General features: G+C 40.3%; 2 protein-coding genes across 3 annotated transcripts in view; both read right to left on the bottom strand.

The window, feature by feature from the left end:
- SLAIN1 (SLAIN motif family member 1) overlaps positions 1–4,366 on the bottom strand; it is a gene marked incomplete at both ends in the record, with an annotated part of 40,537 nt that extends 36,171 nt beyond the window's left edge. For both annotated transcript variants that reach the window (XM_084234731.1, XM_084234732.1), the window contains one exon: positions 3,747–4,366. In XM_084234731.1, the coding sequence (XP_084090857.1) occupies positions 3,747–4,366 (620 nt within the window). The remainder of the gene's footprint in view (positions 1–3,746) is intronic.
- Positions 4,367–9,355: 4,989 nt separating this feature from the next.
- Positions 9,356–25,684, bottom strand: part of SCEL (sciellin) — a gene marked incomplete at both ends in the record, with an annotated part of 103,362 nt that continues 87,033 nt past the window's right edge. Inside the window, 2 exons of the mRNA XM_084234903.1 lie at positions 9,356–9,414; positions 21,758–21,865. Coding sequence (XP_084091029.1) covers positions 9,356–9,414; positions 21,758–21,865 — 167 coding nt within the window. The remainder of the gene's footprint in view (positions 9,415–21,757; positions 21,866–25,684) is intronic.

Genomic DNA, 25,684 nt, shown 5'->3' with positions numbered 1-25,684 from the left:
CAGCAATTCCACTCCTAGGTATTTACCCAAAGGACACAGAAACATCAATTCCAAAGAACACCTGCACCCCTATGTTTATAGCAGCACTGTTTACAATAGCTAAGCTTTGGAAACAACCCAAATGCCCAAAAATAAATGACTGGATCAAGAAGATGTGGTACATATATACCATGGAATATTACTCAGCATTCAAAAAAGATAAACACATGCAATTTGCAGCAACATGGATGGCGCTGGAAGGGATCATGCTCAGCGAAATAAGCCAAAAAGAAAAAGAAAAATACCGGATGGTCTCACTCATAGCAGGAATCTAGAAAACTTAAATAAGGGACCAGGAAAATGAATAACTATAAGAAAGTGAAAATCAAAATCAACAAAAAACTATGAACCAGAGACACTTTTAGGGGGGCGGGGGCGGGAGGGGAGGGATTGGGGTCAGAATGGGGGGGCTGCAATTGTATGGGGAATATAACAATAAAATTTATTATAAAAAAAAAAAAAAGAAAAAATAGACTTACATGAAAGAACTTCTAGAAAGTTCGATGATTAGTCCACATTTTTAAACTTTCTTTCCTGAAAATATGTCATCTTAGCTGAAAGTACTATTCTAAAAAATTATCAAATATCAATTTTACAATGAAAACAATTAAAAAATGCATGAAAAATGCATAAAAAATAAGTGTGATGCACTTAACAGTAACTTGACCTTTAATGTTCTCATTTTAATATAATGATGCAGTTGCCACAGAAAGGGGAAGATGTCCAAGATATGTCTGATGAAGGTATGTATGAAATATGCATGTTTGTTTATTGATTTGTTATAATTATGTTCCTACCTTGAAGGGTCTACAAAATGTTAACAGGATTAACTCTGAGTCAGGGCAATGAACTGGAGACAAGAAGGAAGACTTGTGACCTCATACTCCCTTCTGTGGTTTTGGTTTTTGTTTTGTAATGAAAGAAAATATATAAGTTCAATTCTTACACATTTTAAAAATAATCAGACCCTACATTTCCTCTACAGTTGTTTCTTAATAAATACAGGAAATAAAAGCTGTCAACCTGCAAACCTATCAGGGAATCCAAATTTAAAGTACCATGTTTTTGACACACAGGACAGGGTCATGTAACATTTGCAGTGATGATGAAACTGCCAAAGTCTTTGTTTTTTTTGTTTGTTTGTTTGTTTTCTTATTTATTTTTTTTAAATAATAAATTTTATTTTTTATTCCCCATACAATTGCCAAAGTCTTTGTAAGCACTAACAAGTGGGTTCAATTTTGAAAATTAAACCCTGTTGATTACTGGTCCACCAATAGGTCAAATGCATTTCAACACACATACACAAAAAAAAAGCATAATAACCTAATGAATAAAATCTTATGACAAAAAGTTTTCTGTAAATCAGGTAACTTAAAAAATGTAAGTCCATCCAACCAAGATTAATGATCCCTCCATGTTTTTCCACCTGGGATTCTAATCCTGTGTGTCTTCAAGATGTTCCATAGTGTGCCGTGTGTCTTATGAAACATTTGTAAGCATTAAGGCATTGACATGTTTATTCACCTATGTAATTGATGAGTAAAATTAGTAGCCCCTGCTATACCTTTGCTTCAAATCATTGAAGTGCTAGTAGGCAAATTCCACTAAACAGGTAACTTTAAAGTTTGTTATTTCAATGTGATTTTGACAAAAAATACACAAGGAAAGCCTAGCTATCAAAATACTAGCAATAGTTGGTTAAGTAAATATGCTAGAAGTCCATTCAAAAGAAAATATGACAATTGTATTAACCATGTATGTACCCTCATCAATCTCACACTCATTAAATACTTCACAGCACATTTTTTAAAGCATTGGATCGCTCCCCATCAAAAAGAAAAACAAAAATTTCCTTCAATTATTTAAATACATTCATCTTCAGAAAAGACAAAGTGAGGACTATGTCAATCTGAAGGTTGCATTATCAGCTTAGAGTTTTTAGTGATAATCTAAGAATCATCAGGAGAGCATTTTCAGTACTATAAGAAGCTGAAGCTGAGATCACGTAACAGCCTGGGCTTTGAAAAGTAAAGATACAGCTTCTAAAGAATGGCTTAAAGTCCTAGAAAGTAATTTGCCTAGATTGAGTCATGGAGACAGTATCCAAAAAGTAAAGTACCAAAGAGGGAGCTGGATGTGCCTATTGTAGCTCCATATATTTTGATTCTCAGTATCAAGTCCATTAATTCATGTACCTTACAGCTGAGAGCTCTGGCACAGAGGAGGGTCAGGGGAAAAGAACAGCACAGTGAAACCAGCAAGGTTCTCAGGTTCCCATACCCTTCTGTGGAATCAGGCAACAAGAACACAAAGCACTTGAAGAAAATCCAACCCAGAAAAACAGCACATATCTTAAGCAAAAAGTACTAAGATAAAAAGATCAAAGGAGAACCACCATTTTTCATGCGCCTGTTACATAGAGGCGAATGCTGTTCTTTTTCCCAAGTTCCACCTTATCTGCAGCGTCTCACCTGACCATAAGAACTGACCCAAGTCAGTCACCTCACTAGCTCTACCAAACAAGTGCCATGAAATAAAGGAACAAGGTACACCCACACCCAGAATAGGCTACTCATGGGAAACAGAGCCAACAAGATTTCAACTGAAATGCTGCCATCCTCAAGTTTTGTGGGGGTTTTTTAAAGATTTATTTATTTATTTATACAAGCACTGGGTACAGTCAGAAGCACGGGAGGGTGAGAGAATTCACCAGAGCCAGAGCGGGGAACAGAACAGACAGACTGATGAAATACACTGCTGAGGGGAGCAGCGGGAGGCAGGAGAGGTCTGCGCGCTATGTGGGACCGCGGACCTTCGCCGGTGGCGGTGGCCGGGGATCGAACCGGGGATCGAACCGGCGCTGCGAAGGCTGCGGCCAGCTTCGCAGCCCAGCGCTCAACCGCTGCCCAACCGGGGAGGCCCCATCCTCAAGTTTTTGATAACCAACTAAACAATTCTAAAAAATGGCTTCTCTAATCTCACTTTTCTTCCATCATCAGTATAATTTTAAAAATTAAAGAAAGCGCCTTGATTCTAGGTAACAGCAGCCTTTCACTCCATTCCCTGGAAAAGTCCCCATTTCTGACACCACTGCTAGTCGGAAAGCCAGTGAGGTCAGCAATGTTAAAAAAAAAAAAAAAAAAAAAAAAAAAGCTACTCAGTCTCTGAAATCAGAAGCCATCAATGAAAACGCAGCGCATGAGAAACACTCGCCTGCACAATTCAAACTGCAAGAAAGAATCTCCAAGCAGAGATCCATCCCTGGGCAGCTTGAGACGCCACGGGAGGGGGACAACCCGCAAATCCCGTTCAGCGTTTGTTGCAGCGGAAAGAACACGAACAGTCGTACACTTGAGGCCAAGCCTTACCCATCTCCAGCCCCCCCAGAAAAGACTTGGGGAAAGTGCAGTACTGAGCAACAAAAAGACAAGATGGCATGGATGTTGCAGCCAATTCAAACGAGGAGCTTAGGACCCAATGAGCTCAGAGAGCAGAGCAGATGGAGGGGCCCCATTAATTCATCCCTACTCGGTCTCCCCAAGCTTTAGGAAAACAGACCCCCACCCACCCCCCTTCCTGATGAAGCGACTGCCCGGGTCGGCCCCGGCCAGGCCGCAGCGTCCCGGGGCAGCGGCGCGCCCCCCTGGCCTCGCCGCCCACGCCCTCCCCGGGGGTCCTGGGCAGGGAGCGGGGCTGGGCAGTACCAGGTACAGTCGTCCTCGTCCCTCCAGGTGGCCAGGCTGTCCAGGTCCAGCGGCTCCACCTCGTCCAGCAGCGTGGGGGGCGGCGAGGGCGGCGCGGAGGGTGCCCCCGGGGGTGTCCCCGCGCCCCCCGGCTCCTGCCCGCCGCCACCACCGCCCGCGCCAAAGAAGCCCGCGGCGGGCTTGAAGTAGACGAAGGGCGCCTCGGGGGGCTGCGCCAGGCTGCAGAGCAGGGAGGGCGCCGGGCTGGGCAGGCAGTAGGTCCCCGGGAACGCGGGGCTGGAGGTCCCGCTGCCGCCGCCCGCGCCGCCGCCCCCGGCGCCCAGCGCCAGCCCGAGCCCCAGGCCCCCCGAGGCGGCGGCGGTGGCCGGGGGGCTCCGCGGACCCAGGGGGCTGCAGGCCCCGGCGGGCGGCGGCGCGGCGGGCGGCGGCGGGGACAGCAGCAGCAGGTGCGGGGCGGCGGCCGCGCTGGCCGCCCGGCTCCGCAGCTGCTCGTTCTGCTTCTCCAGCTTGCGCACCAGCTCCTGCAGCTTCTTCACCTCCAGCTCGGCGTTCACCACTGGCCCGGAGCCCGCTCCGGAGCCGCCCCCCGCCGAGGCGCATTTCACCTGCTCCGCCATCATCGTGGGCCCCGCCGGCACCGCGGCCGCCGCCGGCTGCAAGCCGCGGGGTCCGCGCCTCGGGCGGCGGGGAGGCTCCGGCTGCGGCTCGGGCGCTGGCACCCCCAGGCGCGGGCCCGACCGCGGAGCGCTGAGGCCGAGCCGGCTGTGCGCATCAGCAGCGGGCCCCAGCCTCGGGCCGAGGCAGCGGCCGCCGAGCTGCTCTGCACATGCTCAGAGGCCCCCGGTCCCCGGGGCGCGCGGCGGCTCCGGGTTTTAGCCGCGGCCCCGGGGCGGGGCGGGGCGCGGGGGCGGGGCCGGGGCGCGGGGAGGCGGGGGCTGAGCGCTCCCAAGGGGTGATCCGGGCCGGGCCGCGCGGGCCGGGCCTGGGGCGCCCTGCGCGCGCCCTCGCCACCTCGCCCCAGGTGCCTGATTGGCCCTGGCCCCGGCTTTCCCGCCACGGGCGCTTTCTCTCCCGGCTGCGGGGAGACCGAGATGCAGGGCGGGCGAGCCAGGGCGGGGCGCCACAGGGGCGGCTGCAGGTGCTGCCCTAGTGGGGTGCTCCTGGCATCTGCTCTTTTGCTACCCACCAAGTGAACTGCTACGGACAGCGACGTTGCTACGACTAGCTCCAGCCGATGAAATCTATGGAAAACCCGAAAGCTGGGGAACAGGGCTCTGAGGATGGAAAAGTAGATCTGTGGATCAGAAAGGCTTTGAGATGATGCTATTCACCCAGGAACTGGGAGTGCAGAAACAAAATGGTGGACTAGAGGAGGCCAAGGAGAAAGCAGACATCCCTGTCCCTAAGAGAGAGAGAGTGGCTGCTGCTAGCGTCAGGTCTTCATTTCGCTTAATTCTAAAGTAGTCCAGTTTGAGCTGTTCTGTTACTGTTATAGGGCAGCCCCGATATAAAATGGAATTAGCTCAGGACATCCTTTACCCCTAACATTACCACCAATGTTTGCCACAATAAGCCAAAAGTATTTTTTTCATACTGCAGGTACTCATATACTCACTAAATAAAAGATCTGTGAGCACCCAAAAGTTGGGTGTGCAAGCAGTGAACAAAACCGACAAAAAACAATATAAACACATGAGTAAAATTGTAGAGCGGCCCATCTGTTAAATAATCTACAAGCCATGAAGGCCAGACTCTTGTGGTGAGAAGGGAGACAAAACCCCTCAGAACTACCCCTAATCTCACCAGCAAACCCATCTCTTACAACCTGTGGAAATCTTGGCAGAGGGCTGGAGGAAGGGGGAGAACTTTTAAGCAGAATTGACTGTCAAGTTTCCTTCCATTAATAGTGACTTAGCGTTCTGCGTGTTTAACAGGAAAGTCCGAGGTTTTGTTATGAGGAAAGTGCACAGAACAGATTCTCATCCTCTGATGATGCACTATCTTGTCTTGTGGAGGGCGCTGCTCTGGGACTTCCAGTGCCAGACTTTGTGACATTGTTCCATAGCTCTCTGGAACTGCCAGTACACGGTTTCCCTTGCTTTTATATCGACTCTGCCTTTCAGCTCAGAAACACTTCTGTCATCTCGATGGTCAAGCTGTATCTCTAGTTTCTTTGTGTCCGGAGGATGTTCTGTATTTAACTTGCTTGGTGAGAAATTCCATAATATAGATAAACTTCTGTGATAACAAACCCTGAACATGCCTACCTGGCATCCCAGCATGCTAGATGACCACCTAACCACCTGTATCACCTATCACCTTTCCAAGTTTTGGTCTAGCTTCTGGATATTCTGGCTATTACTAAAACCTGGAGAAGTGGAATAATACTACTGAAAGTCCCAAGTAAAGAATCTATTGAAGGATTTATCCGCATGCTCAGTGGCAGATGCGGGTAGCAGTATCCCTGCAACACAAAGAAAGGAAGACGGCTGACACAATGAGAACAAAGAGCTGCTGGGTTCCCCATTAGCCGAAGAAATTGGGAATAGGCACGTAATAGTGAAGACAACAAGAATTAAAATGTAAAGAGAAGCAGTCATTTTACTGCAAAATTTACTTAGTCTAGAAGGAGAGAAATAAACAGCCTGCTCCTCCCCCATTTACCCAATATGCTCTGAAGAATACATCCCAGTAACCTGGAGTCAAGCTTTAGCACTGTGTTTTCGAAGTAACAATTATTATTAGAATCGTTGTCGTTTAGAAAGAAAGCATTCATTGAGATTTAGACATAGAAATTTAGACATAGATGAAATGTTCTGTCCTAAATTTCTCTTCTGCATTCTTCTGAAAAGATAATTTTGCCTCTTTTTAACTGTTTTAAAAGTATGAAATAATTCATGTCAAGAGAAATTTTAAATAACTTTTCCTTCTTATTAAGTCACCCTTTCCCCTTATCTGTGAATTACACATGTATACACACCAGAGACACTCAAGTGCACACTGATTTTAAGTTGGTATCCCCAGGATGCCAGTCTCTTTAACACATAATTAAAGAGGTTGATGGTGTCAAGGTTTTAATTAAGCAGTCTTGATTTTTTATTTTGATGCAAATTTGTAGGCCTTGTGTTTTGAAAGAAACTGCATGCATAATTATTTAATTTTAAAATAATTTATTTTAAGTGTAATACATAAAGTGGTTGCAGAGCTTTACAAGGAAGAGATGAAGAAGAAAATGTATAATAGGTCTCATTTAAAAATTCACACTTTAAGTGTGCATTTCAAACACTGTAATGGATGAGGAACACTCATCAAAAACCAGACAAGGAAATGCACACTTCTCCAGTGTCTGGTCCCATTCCCTGTGCTGATTACATTGGTCACTCAGTTGTGCTGGTGAATTTTCAGAGAAAATAAACTTGTTTTGATTTGTATTTTTCATAAACCTCTCTAATAATATCTCTCTAACAGATATCAACTTGGTCCAGTTATAGAATTGCAAAGGCAATATCAATAGTTTCTTCTTGAATTCATAAATCTAGAAAATCTAACAACAGCCTGTTATTTTCCACTTTTCTAGAAGAGTTTCCAAGGTTCGGCTACTTGCCCAAGTTCAGTATGAAAATGATGACAGTTCTCAGCACTTTTAGTGATCCAACCACTCTTCTCATGCCTTTGCCTTAGAGTAAAATTCCTCTGTCAGCCCCAAATGTTTAAAATGTAGATGGTCAATCAGTGTGTTTGACTTATCCTAACATGAACACTACATTCATTCAAGTTGACAGGGCAATTGCTGTGGGAAGAGAAAGTCACCTAATGTGTTAAATTAAGATCAGAGATCCCCCACTGTGTTTTCAAGTTGATTCAGATGGACCATGGTCTTTGATTTTTTTTCCCTCTTAACAGAGACTCATGTTTATCCATGTAGAATAAACTTGAATACAGTGGGTTCCTACTGCCCTTGAGCAGGGCTCAGCACAGGAGTTAAGGCTTAACACAGAAACACTGACATTTTTTCTTAAAGAATAGATGAATAAATAAAATCTCAAGTTCTAGCTGGAATTTAGACAAGAACCTAATTAGTTATTTCCATAAGGCTCATTTTTCATATGGTAACAACACAGGACGATTAGATGACTTTTTGCAGACCTTATAATAATGATTATTTCACATCTGACCCAATTAAAGCTAGACAAATAGTGCATCTAATGTGTGTTTTTACAGGAAAGGGGCTAATGTAAAGAGAAGACAATAACACACAAAGCCAGGCTTTTTGCAAATAATCCCTGTGAGGGTTGCTCGGTACTGACCCCACATATCTCTACTACTGGAGCTCATGTCCATAACACATGTAATTATACCCTATAAAGTCACCTATGGTAGGAGTTATGAAAACATAATAGTAATAATTGTTTATTTGGCAAGGTATATTTGTCAAAGCCCTTTATATAAACACTTATTACATGTCTGTTATATTCAAGTCACAATGCTAGATGATTTTTTAAAAGTGAGTAAGACAGTGTCTCCACCCAAGACCTTATCTAGTTGGAAAAAGAAACACATAGACAACTAATTATGGTCTGTAGTGCAAGACTTAGTGAAAATACAAATTAACAACATAGGGAGTGCCCAAGAAGGGTCAAATTTTGGGGTCAAAATTTTGGAACCACTTCATGTAGAAACTATACTTTATTTCATTTGGCTCTCTATTCCAAGTTGTCAAATGTTGGGGCAAGCATTGTAACATTCATTATTAGACAAGATATTCAATGTATCAAAGCGCCAATAAACTAGTACTCAGCACCCAGCTCTCATTCCTAGTCAATGGTGTTTCCTCTGTGATCAGTTTGTATTTGTTTTCATGAAGGGTCACATGTTTAAAGCTCCTATTAGAATGCAGCTTTTCACAATTTATCTTTATAGTAGCCATTGATGTACCCAAAGCTAACAGCTATTGTAAGCTTGTATTAATTCATTTAATCATCAACCATTTGTGATAGTTTTAACTATGATTCCTGTTTCATAAATGAGGAAACTGAGGCACAGAGAGGTGAAACATTCAGTCCAAAGTTGCCCAGTCAGTAAAATGCCAGAGTCAGGATTTGAAACTAGGCAGTCTGACTTTGGACACCACGCTTAGAAACTGCAGTGTTTCTTCTCTGGTCTCGGACAGCAGCAAGCAAATACTATGTCACAGTCTTCGTGACTTATTAATAAAAACTATTGACTAAAGCAAATTCAATAGCTGGGAATGCCTTGAACAAAGTTGGATTCATTAGCAAGTAAATATTACTAGAATGAAAAGTTACCAAGCACAGATTAGAAAACAGGTTTCCAAGATCAACAAAATTGCCAGTGCTGGTACATTTCTGACAGCACAATGACTATTCATGAAAGGCTTATTTCTTTCTGCATAGAAGACAAAATAGCAAAAACTATCACTGATTTGACTTGCATTTCTAGCCATTTGGGTTCTTCAAATGGTATACCACTCTGAAGAAAACTCAAAAGAAAAAATTATCACCATCAATGTAACCCAAACAGATATCCCGCAATGGTATTTGGAGGTATTTTAAAAATCAAAATTATGTTTAAAACTTCAAAAACTGTCTTCAATGTCTGAAACTTTTAAATCCCAAGCAAACAGACACTTTAACAGGTTTTGGTCTTCCTGAAAACAAGCATTGAAGAGTATTAAAACCTTGAATAACATCATACATAAAGGTATCTTTAAATTTTCTTCAAAATGTGTTAACTTTTAAGAGAAAAATGAATCCAGCATGACTTGAATTCTTGCCAGCAGAAATTGGAAACATATACTACCATTACCCTTGGTGTCTACTTGGGTTTAGAGAAACTTATCGTTTTCCTTGAATGTTTCTTTCATCATAAAAGCCAGTAGTGTAGCCCCCCTCACCCCCGCCCTGTGGTGCAGAGGGTTGAATGCACCATTGTGAAGCTGTCCTCAGCCTCTGCAGCGTGTGTTCGATTCCCGGCTGGCCAGGGAGCAACCCACATGGCACAGCAGACCTCTCCTGCCTTGCCTGCTGCTCCCCTCAGCAGTGTTTTTGGTCGTCTGCCTGTTCTGTTCCCCACTCTGTTGCTGGTGAATTCTTTCACCCTCCCTCCTGCGCCTCTGGCCTGTACCCCAGTTCTTGTATAAATAAATAAATCTTCAAAAAAAAATTTAAAAAAGCCAGTAGGGTAGAGTTTTCTTCTAAAGAATTTTTTTCTTTGATAATTTCCAAAACTTTAAAAAAAAACCCTTACCAAAAAAAAAAAAATGCAACAACATTGGAATGTTACAACCAAAAAGTAAGAAATCCTTTGCAAGTTTGTGTCAAGGCAGAGTCCTCCTTTGTTCTTTCTCTCTCTCTTTCCTTCTTTCTTTCTTTCTTTCTTTTTTTTTTTTTTTTTTTTTGGTGTAGAACTCCGGTGCAGGCCAGAGGTAGGGGTGTGTGTGTGTGTGTGTGTGTGTGTATTCAGACAGAGCAGGTAGCAGAACTGGCTGATCTACTGAAGTACACTGCCGAGGGGAGCAGTGGGAGAGACAGGAGAGGTCTGCTGCAGCATGTAGGTCAGCTCCCTGGCTGGGATTGGAATTCAGGACATCATGGTGATAGCTTAACCCCTAGGCCACCAGGGAGGACCCCCTCCCCTTTTCATTCACTTTCAAGGACACAACTACTACAGTGGTAGGGGGGCATGTATAGAAAACACAGCAGCATTCTTTTGGACAAATCATCACACTCTAAAAGTTATAAACCAGACTCAAAGAAGTTGTTACAAGGTTATTCAAAGCCTCCCCTGGGTGCCTAATAATGGTCTGTGACAATAATATTCCAAAGAGAATAATAATAGTTATTATAAAATAAAGGGGTGATCAGAGTTTCGACTATTGAATCTCATCCTAGATTATCACAGAGACAATGATTATAATTTTGTCTATGTCATCTTGATCACAGTATGCTCTTACTTCTTATCTGCAAGAAATACTTGTTTGTTTTCAGAAAAGAACCTATGTGTGCACTGGCAAAAGATACTTTATTAATGATATGGTCACTCCACCAAAGCAAAATGCAACAAACAGAAAAAAATGCAAAGATGAATGTAGTCTGGTACTAAAGGGTAGTGAAATGGGTAGGAGAGAGGAGAGTTAACTACTAGAACAGTTTTGCAGCTTTTAACCAGCTTAAAGTCTCTGTTTTCCGATTCTGGGCTTTGTTTGATGCTATTTGTAAATACTTTTTATTAGTCTGTGAAAAACAGTGTCTGAAAGCTCCCAGATGCTACTAAAAACTGTAAACAGAGAAAACAAATAAATCATTAGAGTAAGAAATCAGGCTTAGATTAGAACAACAGATTAGATTAGAACAACAGATCATAAATGCAGCTCCACAGAACAAACTAAAAAATAATTCAGGTTGCAGAAGAGAAAACTCCAGAGAGTAACAGGGAGACTCGACTTGAAAACGAGCTGGTGGCAATCTGTCCCTGGGTGCATTTGTCCCGCGCGTGTGGTCAGACAGGAAAACAGTCACAGGCTGTTTCGAAGACTGTCTTCCTTCCTCAGCGACTGAGGTTTCTATAATTGTCAAGGTACAAACCAAGAGTCGACCAACTGTATCCTAGCTCATAGGGCTCCTGCCTAAAAGTGGCAAAAATTTCTTCTCATGTTTCATTGACCCAAAGTAAGTCATCTGGCTGCACATAACTTCCAGGCACCAGGGCTCTGCAATGATGCCATGAGACCAGGAAAAGAAATGGGAATATTTCATGTAAAGTGCTGGCGCTGTCTACAGCAATACACTTTTTTTTAATTTATAGTTTCCTTTCCTTATGTTTCTTTTTTTAATAATAAATTTTATTTTTATATTCCCCATACAATTGCAACCCCCCCATTTTGACCCCAATCCCTCCCCTCCCGCCCCCACCCCCCAAAAAGTGTCTCTGGTTCATAGTTTTTTGTTGATTTTGATTTTCACTTTCTTATAGTTATTCATTTTCCTGGTCCCTTATTTAAGTTTTCTAGATTCCTGCTATGAGTGAGACCATCCGGTATTTTTCTTTTTCTTTTTGGCTTATTTCGCTGAGCATGATCCCTTCCAGCGCCATCCATGTTGCAGCAAATTGCATGTGTTTATCTTTTTTGAATGCTGAGTAATATTCCATGGTATATATGTACCACATCTTCTTGATCCAGTCATCTATTTGTGGGCATTTGGGCTGTTTCCAAAGCTTAGCTATTGTAAATAGTGCTGCTGTAAACATAGGGGTGCAGGTGCTCTTTGGAATTGATGTTTCTGTGTCTTTTGGGTAAATACCTAGGAGTGGAATTGCTGGATCATATGGAAGCTCTATGTTTAGTAGGTCCAGAAATCTCCACACAGCTCTCCATAGTGGTTGGACCAGTTTACAGCAATACACTTTTACGTAAATGTTTCCAGATACTAAATAAACTTAAGGTGGCAATTTACTTTAGACATTTGGACTGCTTTCATCCACTTTGGAATCTCTGGCTTTTCTGGTTGTTTGACCAAAAATTCATAGTGGTTGCCTGTTGGCATATTTGTAATCTGAAAGTACAATTTTTGTTTACTTACCAAGTTTTATCCTCTTTTACTATTAATTTCTAATTTAATTACATTGTGATTAAAAAGACATCATGGTCTGTGTATACCTGCTTCATTGAAATTTGATGAGACTTCCTTTTTGCCCTCGTACACTGTGAAAAGCTGCAATGTTCTATGTGGACTTGAGGAGTTTGTATATATCCTGCTTGGTCAGTGCAGGTTGCCTATACACATATGAGTTACAGAAATATATAGTATGTATCTAAACTTTAATCTTTATAAAAAGTTTATTTATGAATACTTATTTGAAATCAAGTTGGTTATTTTAAGTTTTCCTAATTTTTTTTAAGATTTATTTATTTAAGCATACAAGAACTGGGGTACAGAACAGAGGCCTAATCTTTCGTAGTTTTACTGACTTACCTACTGGTTACATATTGAAAAATATTTGATTGTGCTGTTATGACAATGTTTATACAGATATCTATGGGTTTTTGTATTTTATGCATATATGTCATAATTTTTTCAAAATTAACTTATGTTCTCAATTATTTTATTTTTTTCTCTCTTGAGTCTGTTTTCTCCTTCTAAAATTTGGGGGCTTAGCTATTTTTTTTTTCAATAAGAGTCTGTGAAGAAATGCATTTTCACTCTCATCCCCGAATGAGTGTTAGCAAGATAAAATATTTTGGATAGAGAGAGAGATATATTTTCTTTAAGAATTTTAAAGATAAAATTTTATTTCTTCTTACATTTACTCTTAAGAAGTCTAATTGTAGAAATCTGTCTTTTCTCCTTGGTAGATTTTAAGACTATCTTTGTGTTTTGTTTGATTTTAATGTCTAATAGTGCATTTACTTTTTATTTTTTATTTTATTATTTTTTTAAAGATTTATTTATTTATTTATACAAGCACTGGGTACAGTCAGAAGCACGGGAGGGTGAGAGAATTCACCAGAACAAGAGCAGGGAACAGAACAGGCAGAAGAACCAAAGTACACTGCTGTGGGGAGCAGCGGGCGGCAGGAGAGGTCTGTGTGCCATGTGGGACCCTCGCCGGTGGCTGGGGATCGAACCGTTGCTGCAGAGACTATGGGAAGCTTCGCAGCCCAACGCTCAACCGTTGCACCACCAGGGGAGGCCCCTGCATTTACTTTTTAAAATCTGAACCACACTTTCAATTTGACAACACATGTGTTTCATCAGCTCTGAAAATTCTCAGTTTTTATCTCTCTACTTATCGCTTCTGCCTTTGCCTGTTTCTTCTGAGATTTTCTGTGCTTGAATACTCGTCTATTCATTCACTCTTAACTGTCTTCATTTTAATCTTTCTCCATGTCTTTTAATTGATCTTTCAAAGATTTTTTTCCACTTTGCCTCTGCTACATTCTGGAAGAATACCTTGTATTATCTCCCAAATGGATCATATACGTTTGATTGTTCCAGTTTAGGATATATTCAATCAACTGAGATTTTAAATTCATCTTTCTTGCACAAATTTCTCTTCTCTTTGAAATGACATGATCATGATCCCTTATTATATCTCCTTGATAACTATTAACACACTTATTTCAAAGCCATTTTAAGGGGGTACATTTATTTTCATGCTATCTAGAATGATTTCATTTTTAGTATTTGGTTTTATTCAATTTTTTTTGTAAGGTTTGGAATTTGCCCTTTTAGATTCACTTTATTTTTTTTTATATTCCAAATATGAGTGAAGTCATTCAGCTTTTCTTCTTTCCTAGTTCATTGCTTTATTTATTTATTTATCTATGTATCTATCTACCTTTTTTTTTTTTATACAAGCATTAGGTACAGTCCAAAACGCGGGAAGGTGAGAGAGAATTCACCAGAGCCAGAGCGGAGAGTAGAACAGGCAGACTGATGAAGTACACTGCTGAGGGGAGCAGCGGGCGGCAGGAGTGGTCTACGCGCCATGTGGGACCCTCGCCCAGAAGCCAGGGATCGAACCAGCGCTGCAGAGGCTGCAGGCAGCCTCGCAGCCCAGAGCTCAACCGCTGCGCCACTGGGGAGGCCCTAGATTCACTTTAGTAGTTGGTGCTACTTTTCTTTTTCTTTTTCTCTCTCTTCCCATCTCTATTTGAGGTTTGTGGTTGCCTTGGTTCAGCCCCTGGGACCTATTGTCCGGAACCAGGCATTCTCTCCATGCTTAGGCACCCTTAGGAGTAAGAACCCTATCATGATACTGGGACTAGTTTAATGTCAGATGGTTTGTCAGCTAGACTGGGTGGTGAAGATTGAGTCTGTCCTGGTGAATGCTTTTTCACTGGGGCCCCTAGGAGTTGGAGCTCTGGGCAACAACTGGCAACACGTGTCTTCTGCCTCTTGCCAGGGTAGGGCGAAAGGAAGGAGGGAGGTGAGTGACTGACCATTCCACCCATTTCTCTGTGGTCTAGGAACTGGTATCCCACTGTGTGTGCCACTCCTAGGACTAAAAATGGCAGTCCTGTGGCTTCAAGCCCACATTTCTCTTCAGTTCCTGGTCTGTATTTTCTCCCATTGTTACGCATTTACATGTATAGTTCATGGGTGGCTCAAAGTGTATGTTTTGAATGTTATTTTGATAGGGCATCTACACTCTTTTATTATCTGCTTTAAATAAACCCCAAACTAAGGGTATATCATAACCCCACTCCACAGTAGATGTCTGACCATGTGCTGCCTAACTCTGCATTAAAGCCGGAGTGCAGCCTAGTCACAGCTTAGCCTCTAAAGTACCACACAGCGCACTACACTATTCTAGTGGCTGACACTGCAGTCAGCATGCCCCACCCCTCATCAGAGAATGGAAGAAACTACAGTGATTTTAAACTTTTCCCTGCTCTATATAGAAACCAAGAAGCAAATCACATTAACCATTTTCTCATAAAATGAAAGATTAAAAATGCTCACTCTCATTTATTAACCACATTCACATGTGGTGTCATGTGTCAATCTGGAAAAATCAGCAGTTGTATCTTGCCTTCTCTGCTGCCTTTTGGAAATTTAGCCTCATATTTCTTGTTTCCACATACTGGTCATCAGCTAGGGAAAACTGATAAAAATGAGACACTGACTTACACAAACAACTCCACTGTTTAATATGAATTGCAATGGATTTTGAAACCTAGGATAAATCATACTTTTAAAATAAACATCTCAGAATCGGACTTGTGATGTTTTTCTCCCTTACTTTGGCAAAGAGTGGAATGGAGAGGATGAGGGAGGTTTACATTTGGATTTGTTTTAAATTTTAAAAAGCTGTTCTTTTAAATTTACCATCTGCTACTTTAGTGCTTCAAAGTGGCTATGCTAATGGTTCAGGGATACCAGACAGCACCATGGTATAATCGGGTATGGCTTGACCCCTACTGTGTGCCTTTCTCATGGAAGGAGACCAACTCATTGTGAGTCTTGTCACATTACAAGAGCATTTCTCTGCAAATATGTTAGCCCTCTGGTTAATGCAGAGCAGAGATAAGAATTAGCTATAGACATTCTGCAAATCTTTAAATTACAAAGTGCTAATTCTGAGAAGAAAATTCTATCATCTTCCCAAACTGGACTTCCACGCATATAGTACTTCCACATTTTTATACAGCTCTCAGATAACACCAAGTAAATACATTGAAGCCATGCACTTAGTCTCTGTTTAAGATAGAATGCTCCATACTGTCAGTTTTCACAGTTTATCCCTTTCCTTGGGACATTTTTGAGTTGAAGAGTAGAAATACTGTTGACAGTGATGTTGATATGATTATTTGCAAACACTGATGTGTGCACTATGGTATAAAGTAACTGAGCATTATGTTTGTGTCATTGGGAACTGGTATTAGTGGCATGGAAGAAGAGAGAGAGCTGGTAAGTTTGATTAGTTTTACCTTAAATTCCTGAATTAATTCACCAGTATAAACTCATATATTGTGTTGTCAGAAAAATCAGGATATATTTTCTTCTATGTTTTCTATGCAAAATTGCATCATGACTTTCTGACAACCACAGTTTAGTAAAAATATAAATATGTTTACCAATATCCACTGAAATGTTCTAGAGTTATTGACCAACTCAAAAGCAATGAGTTACCCTACTGTCTTCATTTTGTTTTTCAACACCACTTTCCAGGGCTTTGAAAAAAAGAATGGTGTTGGTTGAAAGTCTAAGATAAGAAATGTACTAGATGAACCTGAAACTTTTCTTCAAAGGCTATCAGGATTGCGTCAAAAGAAATCAGGAGCCAACTTGAATAAACTTCCATTGCCCAAAGGTTAGAGGACTTGAGTGTCCATGAGGAAAATGACTGCAATGGATTGAAACATATTTAGTTTGTTTCAATCCATGAGTTCAAAATGACACAAATACATAGATAAATTTTAGAGAACACTAGGGCTTTGAGTTATTATTCTGAGAATCTGGTTTTAAAATAGTATTAAACCATTATTCACCATTTTCCATATAATTCAGGAAAAGGTATCTTTTTATAGATGTTTCTGACTAACACATGAAAATGATTTAACAGAATGAGGACATCATTGTACAGTCCCTAATGAATTGCTAGCACCACAAAATGAAAGGCATTTTTTGCCTCTGATGAAAGTGCCAAATATTGCTTATTAAGTAGTTTTCACATTCACATACCCACAACACTATAAGGAAACCAAAATTGATCACATCTTAACTCACAGAAATACAAGAGCTAAGAAATACCACAAAACGAAATAAAAAATATGAATGGTAGGAAACTCAGTGAGATGAGTATCCCAATTTCCTCCTCTGTGTCTCTCCGTTTCCCCACTTTCTTCTTTTCCTCCAGCTACAGTAACAACCAATAAAATTGCAAAGGAAAAAAAAGATGGAGGCATAATATATAAATCGAAAGAGACAAGAGCATATTAGCCAAATGCAATGCATGGAGTTTTTTGAATGATGATTCAAACAAACTTAAGGAGAAGAAGAACATTCATAACATATTTTGAGAAATTTGAGCATTGCCTGGATACTTGAGGAGACACAAAATAAGATTATTTATAATAGCCACAATATGGAAACAAACTGTGATAGATAATTGGATAAAGATGGTGAAATATTTATGTATGTATGCCTGTCTATCTGTCGGTGTGTCCATCCATCCATCCATACACACAAACACACACATACACACTGGAATACTACTTAGCCATGAAAAAGATGAAACCTTGCCATTTGCAACAACATGGATGGACCCTGATGGTATCATGCTAAGTAATTCAGATGAAGAGAGACAAATACCAAAGGATTTCAGTCATAGGTGAAACAAAAAGAAACAAAGCAAGTGAAAAAACAAACCAAAAACAAACACTTGAACGCAGAGAACGGATTTGTGGTTATGAGAGGAGATAGTGTTTGGGGGTTCAGTGATACAGGTGAAAGGGGGTCAACTGTATGGTAATGGATAGAAGCTAGACTTTCATGGTGGCTTCGAAGTGGTGTATACAGATGTCCAATTATAATGCTGGAAGCTTATACAATGTTACAAACCAATTTACTTAAAAAATATTTTTAAGGGCCTCCCCTGGTGGCACAGGCAGTTGCGTGCAGTGCTGTGAAGCTGTCTGCAGCCTCTGCAGCATGGGTTCAATCCCTGCCAGCTGGCGAGAATCCCACATAGTGCAGCAGACCTCTCCTGTCTCGCCTACTGCTCCCCTCAGCAGTGTATGTCAGTCAGTCTGCCTGTTCTGTTCCCCACTCTGTCTCTGGTGAATCCTCTCACTCTTCTGCCCATCTGGCCTGTACCCGGTTCTTGTATGCATGAATAAATAAATCTTCAAAAAATGTATATATTTTAATAGGCTTAGCATGGCATTAAGGCTTAAAAATACTTATTTACAACTTTTTTAATGTAAGCATAATAAATGTAATATAGAAAGCATACTATATTAACTACCACTGAACCAGTCCCCTGAGACCAGAGTTAGACAGGGAACCTGGTGGAGATGGAAGAATAGAGAGAGGGGTCATGGCCTCGGGATAGAAAGGTTTGTTGGTTCCTTTTTACAGAGAAAAAACTAAAAATCATATTGATATTTGGTTTTTCTAAACATTTATATATTTATGCATACAAGAACTGGGGTAGAGGCCAGAGTTGTGGGGGGTGAGATGATTCACCAGAGACAGTGAGGAACAGAACAGGCAGACTGACTTAAATACACTGCTGAGGGGAGCAGCAGGCAAGTCAGGCGAGATCTGCTGTGCTACGTGGGTCACCTCCCTGGCCAGGGATCAACAAACTGGTGTTGCAGTGTCTGCAGATAGCTTCATAGGTTGTGTCTTAACCTCTTGCACCACCAGGGAGGTCCAATATTTGTTTTTAATTCACCCTGAAGAATGTATATGGGCAGTTTAACAAATGAATTGATATTGTTAAGACACTTCAGTAGTAGAAAAAGTTTCTCTCTAGCTCACTAAGATCTCTCTCCAAGATTCTTTCTCTACTAAAAAACTGTATTGAAACTATGATATATTGAAGTATCTCTGCACATATAGGAATTTATAGAATAAAAGTCTCAATGTCTTCCTAAAAGTTAAATATCTATCTATGCCTATGTTTTAAAATTTCATGTTTGTTAAATTTGATAGATTCCTTGGCCTCCCTGGTGGTGCAAGGGGTTAAGACACAACCTATGAAGCTATCCACAGCCACTGCAGCAGAAGTTTGATCCCCAGCCAGGGAGCAACCCACACGGCTCAGCAGACCTCTCCTGACTCGCCTGTTGTTCCCCTCAGCAGTGTACGTCAGTCAGTCTGCCTGCTCTGTTCCCCACTCTGTTTCTGGTGAATCCTCTCACCCCCACACCTATGGCCTGTACCCCAGTTCTAGTATGCATAAATAAATAAATCTTTAAAAAAATTGATAGATTTCTAAGATTTTTCTTTTTTTCCAACATAAAACCAGAGGACAACCATAGAGTAAAAAATAATAAAGAATGTAAAAGAAATATTTGGGGCTGAATAATTGATGTTTACATTCTAATTTTTCTTCCTGTGGGATATGTTTTGTTTGCCGTATGAAATTATCATGGACTTAAACACTTCAGCAGTATATTCCTTTATTATTTCCTTCACTTAACAATCGTTGAAAATTTTCCCAAGTTCTTACATCTCTAAAAAGGTGAGATATTAGATCCAGACATGCTGTATGTAAAATGCCTGAAACACACTTGGTGTCCAGGGATTGGAAGTTATTATTATTGTGTCAGAAAAAAATTATTAGCTTTGACTTATGCTTGGATTTTCTCTATTTCACTGCCCTCTTTATTGGCAAGCCCAATTTCCCATTTTTTTCTCACCTTCTAAGGGATATGGCTAATTCTGTGTTGATTTTAAGCCTGTCAATTTATTGAACGATAGTGATAATAAAGAGGATTGAGAAAAGGAGGATGATAATATTAAGGAGAGTGGAAATTTAAGAGGGTTTTTTGGGGGGATTTTGTGTGTTTAGAGATGAGGGAATGGAATTTTTATGAAAATGGATGTAGAGTATGTATTTGGATCCCCTTGAATGTTGAAAGTCACTATTAAAAGGTGGTAAAATACATTTCAAGAAGACAACTACACTTCTTGAATATGGCACTGCTACGAAACAATCTGTCTCAGGAGTTACAAGGCTTACATTATTATTTACTTGAAAATTGTATAACAAAGGGTTAATCTTACCCAAAGAGATATTTGACCTTTAACCTTTGTTCCTGGAAGATCCTTGGAATGTCCTGTCTGCTGCAAATATCTTTGTTTACTTGGAGACCTTGGCATTGGGTCACATGTCAACAACACGATTTATGATGGTGGCTTTGGGCTACCCAGGATTATTTTTACCTCTAGAGAGGCTGGAGACTAAGGTCAACCATGCAGGGGTCAACCAAGTCTACATAAATGAACCCAATAAAAACTCTAGACACCGAGGCTGGTATGATCATCCCCAGTTGTCACAACTCAGTGCATATTGTCACTTATGGTTGCTGGGAGAAACTGTTGCTGTCTATACTAATCTTCTGGGAGACAACTGAAGCTCTGTGCTTGTGTCTCCTGCACACTGTCCCACATGCTTCTTCCTTTGGTTGATGTTACTCTGTCTTTCATTGTAATAAACCACAGTTTTTCTGAGTTCTGAAACCCCTTTTACTGAATTATCTAACCTAATGGTGGTCTTGGAAAACTTTCAGACTTGCACTTGGTGTTAGAAATAAGGGTGGTCTTGGAGAGACCCGCAAACTTTGTAGAAGTGTGTGGTAAAATATATATCTACACACAAATGTAAGGTAAAAGTATTTGTGGAAAATTCTAAAAGGGGACCTCTGTGGTGGTGCAAGGGTTAAGATGCAGCACTATGAAGATATCTGCAGCTGCTGTAGCACAAGTTCAATCCCTGGCCAGGGAGGTGACCTATGTGGTGCAGCAGACCTCTCCTGACTCGCTTACTGCTCCCTCAGCAGTGTATTTCAGTCAATCTGACTGTTCTGTTCCCCACTCTGTCTCTGGTGAATCCTCTCACTCCCCGCATCTCTGGTCTGTACCCCAGCTCTTGTATGCATAAATAAAAAAATCTTAAAAAAAAAAAGAAATTCCTAAAAGGGAAAAAAAAGAACCACATTTAGAAGGGAGCAAGTCTAGAATTGAAAACCAGAAGCAATATTAGAGTACCTATTCTAAATAACAAAATGTGGAAAATAATATGGCTTTTAAAGGATACATACTAATTAAACATGTTTTTATAACAGTAATAAATATAGTAAGTTGGGAGGCATATGAGTTTAATACATATTAACTGTAGCACAATTTTTATTTGGCTTCAGGGTTTGACTCTTTAAAGTATCTCCTATTAAATGGAATCCAAAAGGACTACAAATTCTACTAACTCAATAGTGACACAGGCAGAGTACAAAAAATAACTCAGAAAAGAAGAAATAATACACATGCAAGCTAGGACAGAACTTATTTCACAAATATATGGCATAAATTGAGCCAACTCATAAGAACCACAAGTTAAGTAGGAGTTAGCAGTGTGTCACTGTAATTTGGAAATTTAATAAAATACGGAGTTATCTAATAAGGGAATGGCACATGAGACTTAGTCTGTCCCTGTATTCTATTCTGGTGAGGCCATTTTCAGATGATTGTAGTCAGTTTAAAACCCCACATTCAGCGAGAGACCCTAGCATGCTGGGTTCCAATCTGAGCTTTGCCCCTGACAAATCGGCTGCATGGTAGATCTACTCAGGGACACTAGTCCCCTGTTCTCCTTATCTACAGGTCTTATCAATGAGGGCATCAGCCAGTCATTCTCAAGTAGCCACACAGATCTAAAACCCATTTTCATCAGCTAGAGTACAGTGTTCATGCAAATGCTTTGGCCTTTAGTCTTACAAACGCCACTCATTTCCAAAGTTACCTAGATCAGCACCTTACCTCTACCCACCGCTAGCGAGACTTTCGTACATTTGTAATACAGTTTTGTCACATTTGTGTCTTTTGTCATATTCTGTGTTCCACCTGGGATCCCCTGTGCCGAACCATCTAAACGAAATTTTAAATTTACATATAGTTCACTCTTTGTGCTGTAAAGTTCAAAAGGTTTTAGCAATTATACAGTGACATGTATTCACCATTACAGTTTTGTACAGAATAGTTTAATTGCTCTAAAATATTCCTATACTTCAGCTATTCAACTCTCCCTCCCTAAGCCCACCCCTCCCTTGAAACCCCAGAAATCACTGACCTTATTGTTTCTATGGTTGTGCCATTTCCAGAATGTGGTATCCCTGGAATCATAGTACAGAGCTTGTCAAACTGTTTCCATTCAATTAGCAATATTCATTTAAGATGTATCCATAGCTGAGTATTCCGCCACTGTATGGATATAGCATACAGTGGGATGTTGGGATGTTTGTTCATGAAAAATATATTGGTTTCTTCCAATTTTTGATGTTTATAAGTCAAACTGTTATAAACATTCATGTGCAGCTTTTTGTGTGGACATAGGCTTTCAAATTAATTGGGTAAATAGGCAGGAGCACAATTGCTAAATCATACAGTAAGACCATGTTTAACTTTGTAAGAAATTGTCACTGTCTTCCAGAGTGGCTGTGCCATTTTGTGTCTCTATCAGCAATGAATGAGAGGTCCCTTTGCTCCACATCTTTGTCAGCAGTTAGTATTGTCGGGTTAGTTTTTAGTCATCTAACAGGTATGAAGTAGTATCTCCTTGTTCCTTGTTTTAATTTTCATTTTCCTAATGACAAATCATGTTGAGCGTCTTTCATATGCTTATTTGCCATACATGTATCTTCCTAGTTTAGGTGTCTATTCATATCTTATTTCCATTTTTTAATTAAGATTTTTGTTCTCTCTTCTGCACTGCTGGTGGGAGTGCAAACTGGTCTAACCACTATGGAGAGCTGTGTGGAGATTTCTTGATCTACTAAACATAGAGTTTCCATATGATCCAGCAATTCCACTCCTAGGTATTTACCCAAAGGACACAGAAACATCAATTCCAAAGGGCACCTGCACCCCTATGTTTCTAGTAGCACTATTTACAATAGCTAAGCTTTGGAAACAACCCAAATGCCCAAAAATAGATGACTGGATTAAGATGTGGTATATATACACCATGGAATATTACTCAGCATTCAAAAAAGATAAACACATGCAGTTTGCAGCAACATGGATGGAGCTAGAAGGGATCATGCTCAGCAAAATAAAGCAGAAAGAAAAAGAAAAATACCGGATGGTCTCACTCATAGCAGGAATCTAGAAAACCTAAATATGGACCAGGAAAAAAAATAACTATAAGTAAGAAAAAAATTAAAATCAACAAACAACTATGAACCAGAGACACTCTTTGGGGTGGAGGGGGAAGGAGGGATTGGGGTCAAAATCGGGGTTGCAATTGTATGGGGAATATAAAAATAAAAATTAAGAAAAAATTTTTGTTCTCTTATTGTTTAAAATATTTTTATTGAGTATAAGTTTATCACATATGTGTTTCATAGCCTATCTTTACATTCTCTCAATAGTCTTTTATAGAGCACAAGTTTTTAATTTTAATAAAGTTGAACTTATTTCTTTAATAGAGCATGCTTTTGGTGTTACATGTACAAAACCCAAAGGATGTATTGATTTTTCGCTCATCTTTTCTTCTAGACATGTTATAGTTTTGCATTTTACATTTAAGTCTATGATCCATTTTACATTTAAATCTATGATCCATTAAGTCTGTGATCCCAGAAAGAAAGTTTGGGATCTTGTTTTTGTATTTTGGGCAAATATGTGTCCAACTATTTTAGCACCATTTGTGCTAGAATACCATTCTCTCTCATTAAGTGCCTTTGTCAAAAATAAGTTGGCTATATTTGTTTCAATATAATTTAACCCTGTTCATGAAATCAACAATATCTAATATTAAACAAAATCTAAAGACAGAGGGGAGTCTACTAAATATCAGCATTCATCAAATGATGTATATTTCACATGAACTATTATGAAACTGTCAAAACCTGTCTCTTGCCTGCTTCTACCTCTCTTCATGTTCACTAATTCCAGGCCCCTGACAGTCGTTCTGTTCCTAAATCATAAGAAAGTGTAATTTAGCCTTTGGGTCTAAACATTTTCTTGTGGGATACATTCAATCCAGTTTGCTGTCATGGGCCTGAAAAACCCTTGAAGCTCATGATCTTTTCTTTGCTTCTGAGAAAAGAGATTAAATTAACAAATTATGACTGACAAGAAAGTTAGACCAAGATCTGAATGTTCTTTTCTACCAGATACATTATTCATATTGCAACAAAGGAAAAGAACATGTAATGTTTATAAAATTCCTGTGAGAAATATCTTTTATATCAAAAATGATGTTGCCTTAACTAACATTTTTATTTGGAAAGTGGAAAGGGACAAGGGACTTAGTGTCTAAAATGAGGTAAGAAACTTCATACCCAGTCCTTCATTTCCCAGGTGAGGGGAAAGACCCACTTTTTTTTTTTTTTATTTTATTTTTTTTTTTTTATAGAGGCATGCTTTATTTATTTGTTTGCTGGTTTGTTTGTTTGTTTTGTTTATACATGCACTGGGTACAGTCAGAAGCGCGGGAGGGTGAGAGAATTCACCAGAGCCAGAGCGGGGAGCAGAGCAGGCAGAAGGACCGAAGTACACCGCCGAGGGGAGCAGCGGGCGGCAGGAGAGGTCTGCACGCCATGTGGGACCCTCCTCTGGTGGCCGGGGAGCAGCCGGGGATCGAACCGGCGCCGCAGAGGCCGCGCGCAGCTTCGCAACCCAGCGCTCAACCGCTGCGCCACCGGGGAGGCCCTGAAAGACCCACTTTTGACAAAGTCTCCAAAACTTTCCTGTGGGTTCCTTCAGTTTCAGGTATAGGATGAAGCAGCCATTTGGTGCAGCCCACCCCTTGGCAGAGAATTGGAAATCTCTGAGTAATATTTGATTATTTTCTTGCATGATAAATAGTAGAAATTAAAAATCCTTTGACTGATCTCTGCCTCCTGGCATCTTTGAATATCCATTATATTATGTTTAAAAGAAGCAAAAGCAGGTTTATCACAGAAAATGGTCTAATTCAGACTGCTTCTAAACCATCCCCTGCGTACTTACTCCAGGTGATTTTTTCACCATTCAGCTCTTATTTTAAAAATCTGACATTATTTAAAAAAAAAAATCTCTTCACCTAGTTACTATGTTTAATTTCCTTCATGGAACTTACTGCTTTCAATAACCGCTGTGTTTTCTTTTTGTATTTGAAATTACTCCTCCACCTTCCCTTTAGTTTATAAGTATCAGGAGGGCAAGAGTCCTGGCTATTGTGGTCATCACCAAGGTTTGGAGCACAGCAGGTTCACAATGAAAAGTCCTGTTATTGAATATTAGAATGAATGAATGAATGAAGGCAGGTTGTAAAACCTGTGTTTTCTGTTATAAGCCTTGAATGATTGGATATTCCAATGTATCAAAGATACGAATCTATCATAGACAATACAGAGGCAATGGAATTAAAAAATCCTTTCCAGATGGCTTTTCTAAGGCAGTGATGATGATGTTCGCTTTCCTTCATTTTAGTGAAAAGAAGGGAAAAAACCCAAAACCATTACCTGAGTCACGCACTTGGATATATTCAGTAATATATCTCGGACACCAAAGACCCAGTAAACAATGTTCAAAATGGTCCCCAACTTTTGTGTTTGTGATAAAGTCAGCATGCAATTCTAAAGTACACACAAAATAGTCAACAATTCTTAGACATCTGGCAAAAGAGATTGTCTAAAAATGAGGTACACAACAAGAAAAGATTCTTAGATGCATGCAATATTTGAGTTGGTGAGGACAGCA

This window comes from Talpa europaea (assembly GCF_964194135.1).
Source record: "Talpa europaea genome assembly, chromosome: 6".
In the NCBI taxonomy this organism is placed as follows: Eukaryota; Metazoa; Chordata; class Mammalia; order Eulipotyphla; family Talpidae; genus Talpa; species Talpa europaea.
Note: the sequence above shows the minus strand (reverse complement) of the source record. Positions and strands in the feature narration are given on the sequence as shown.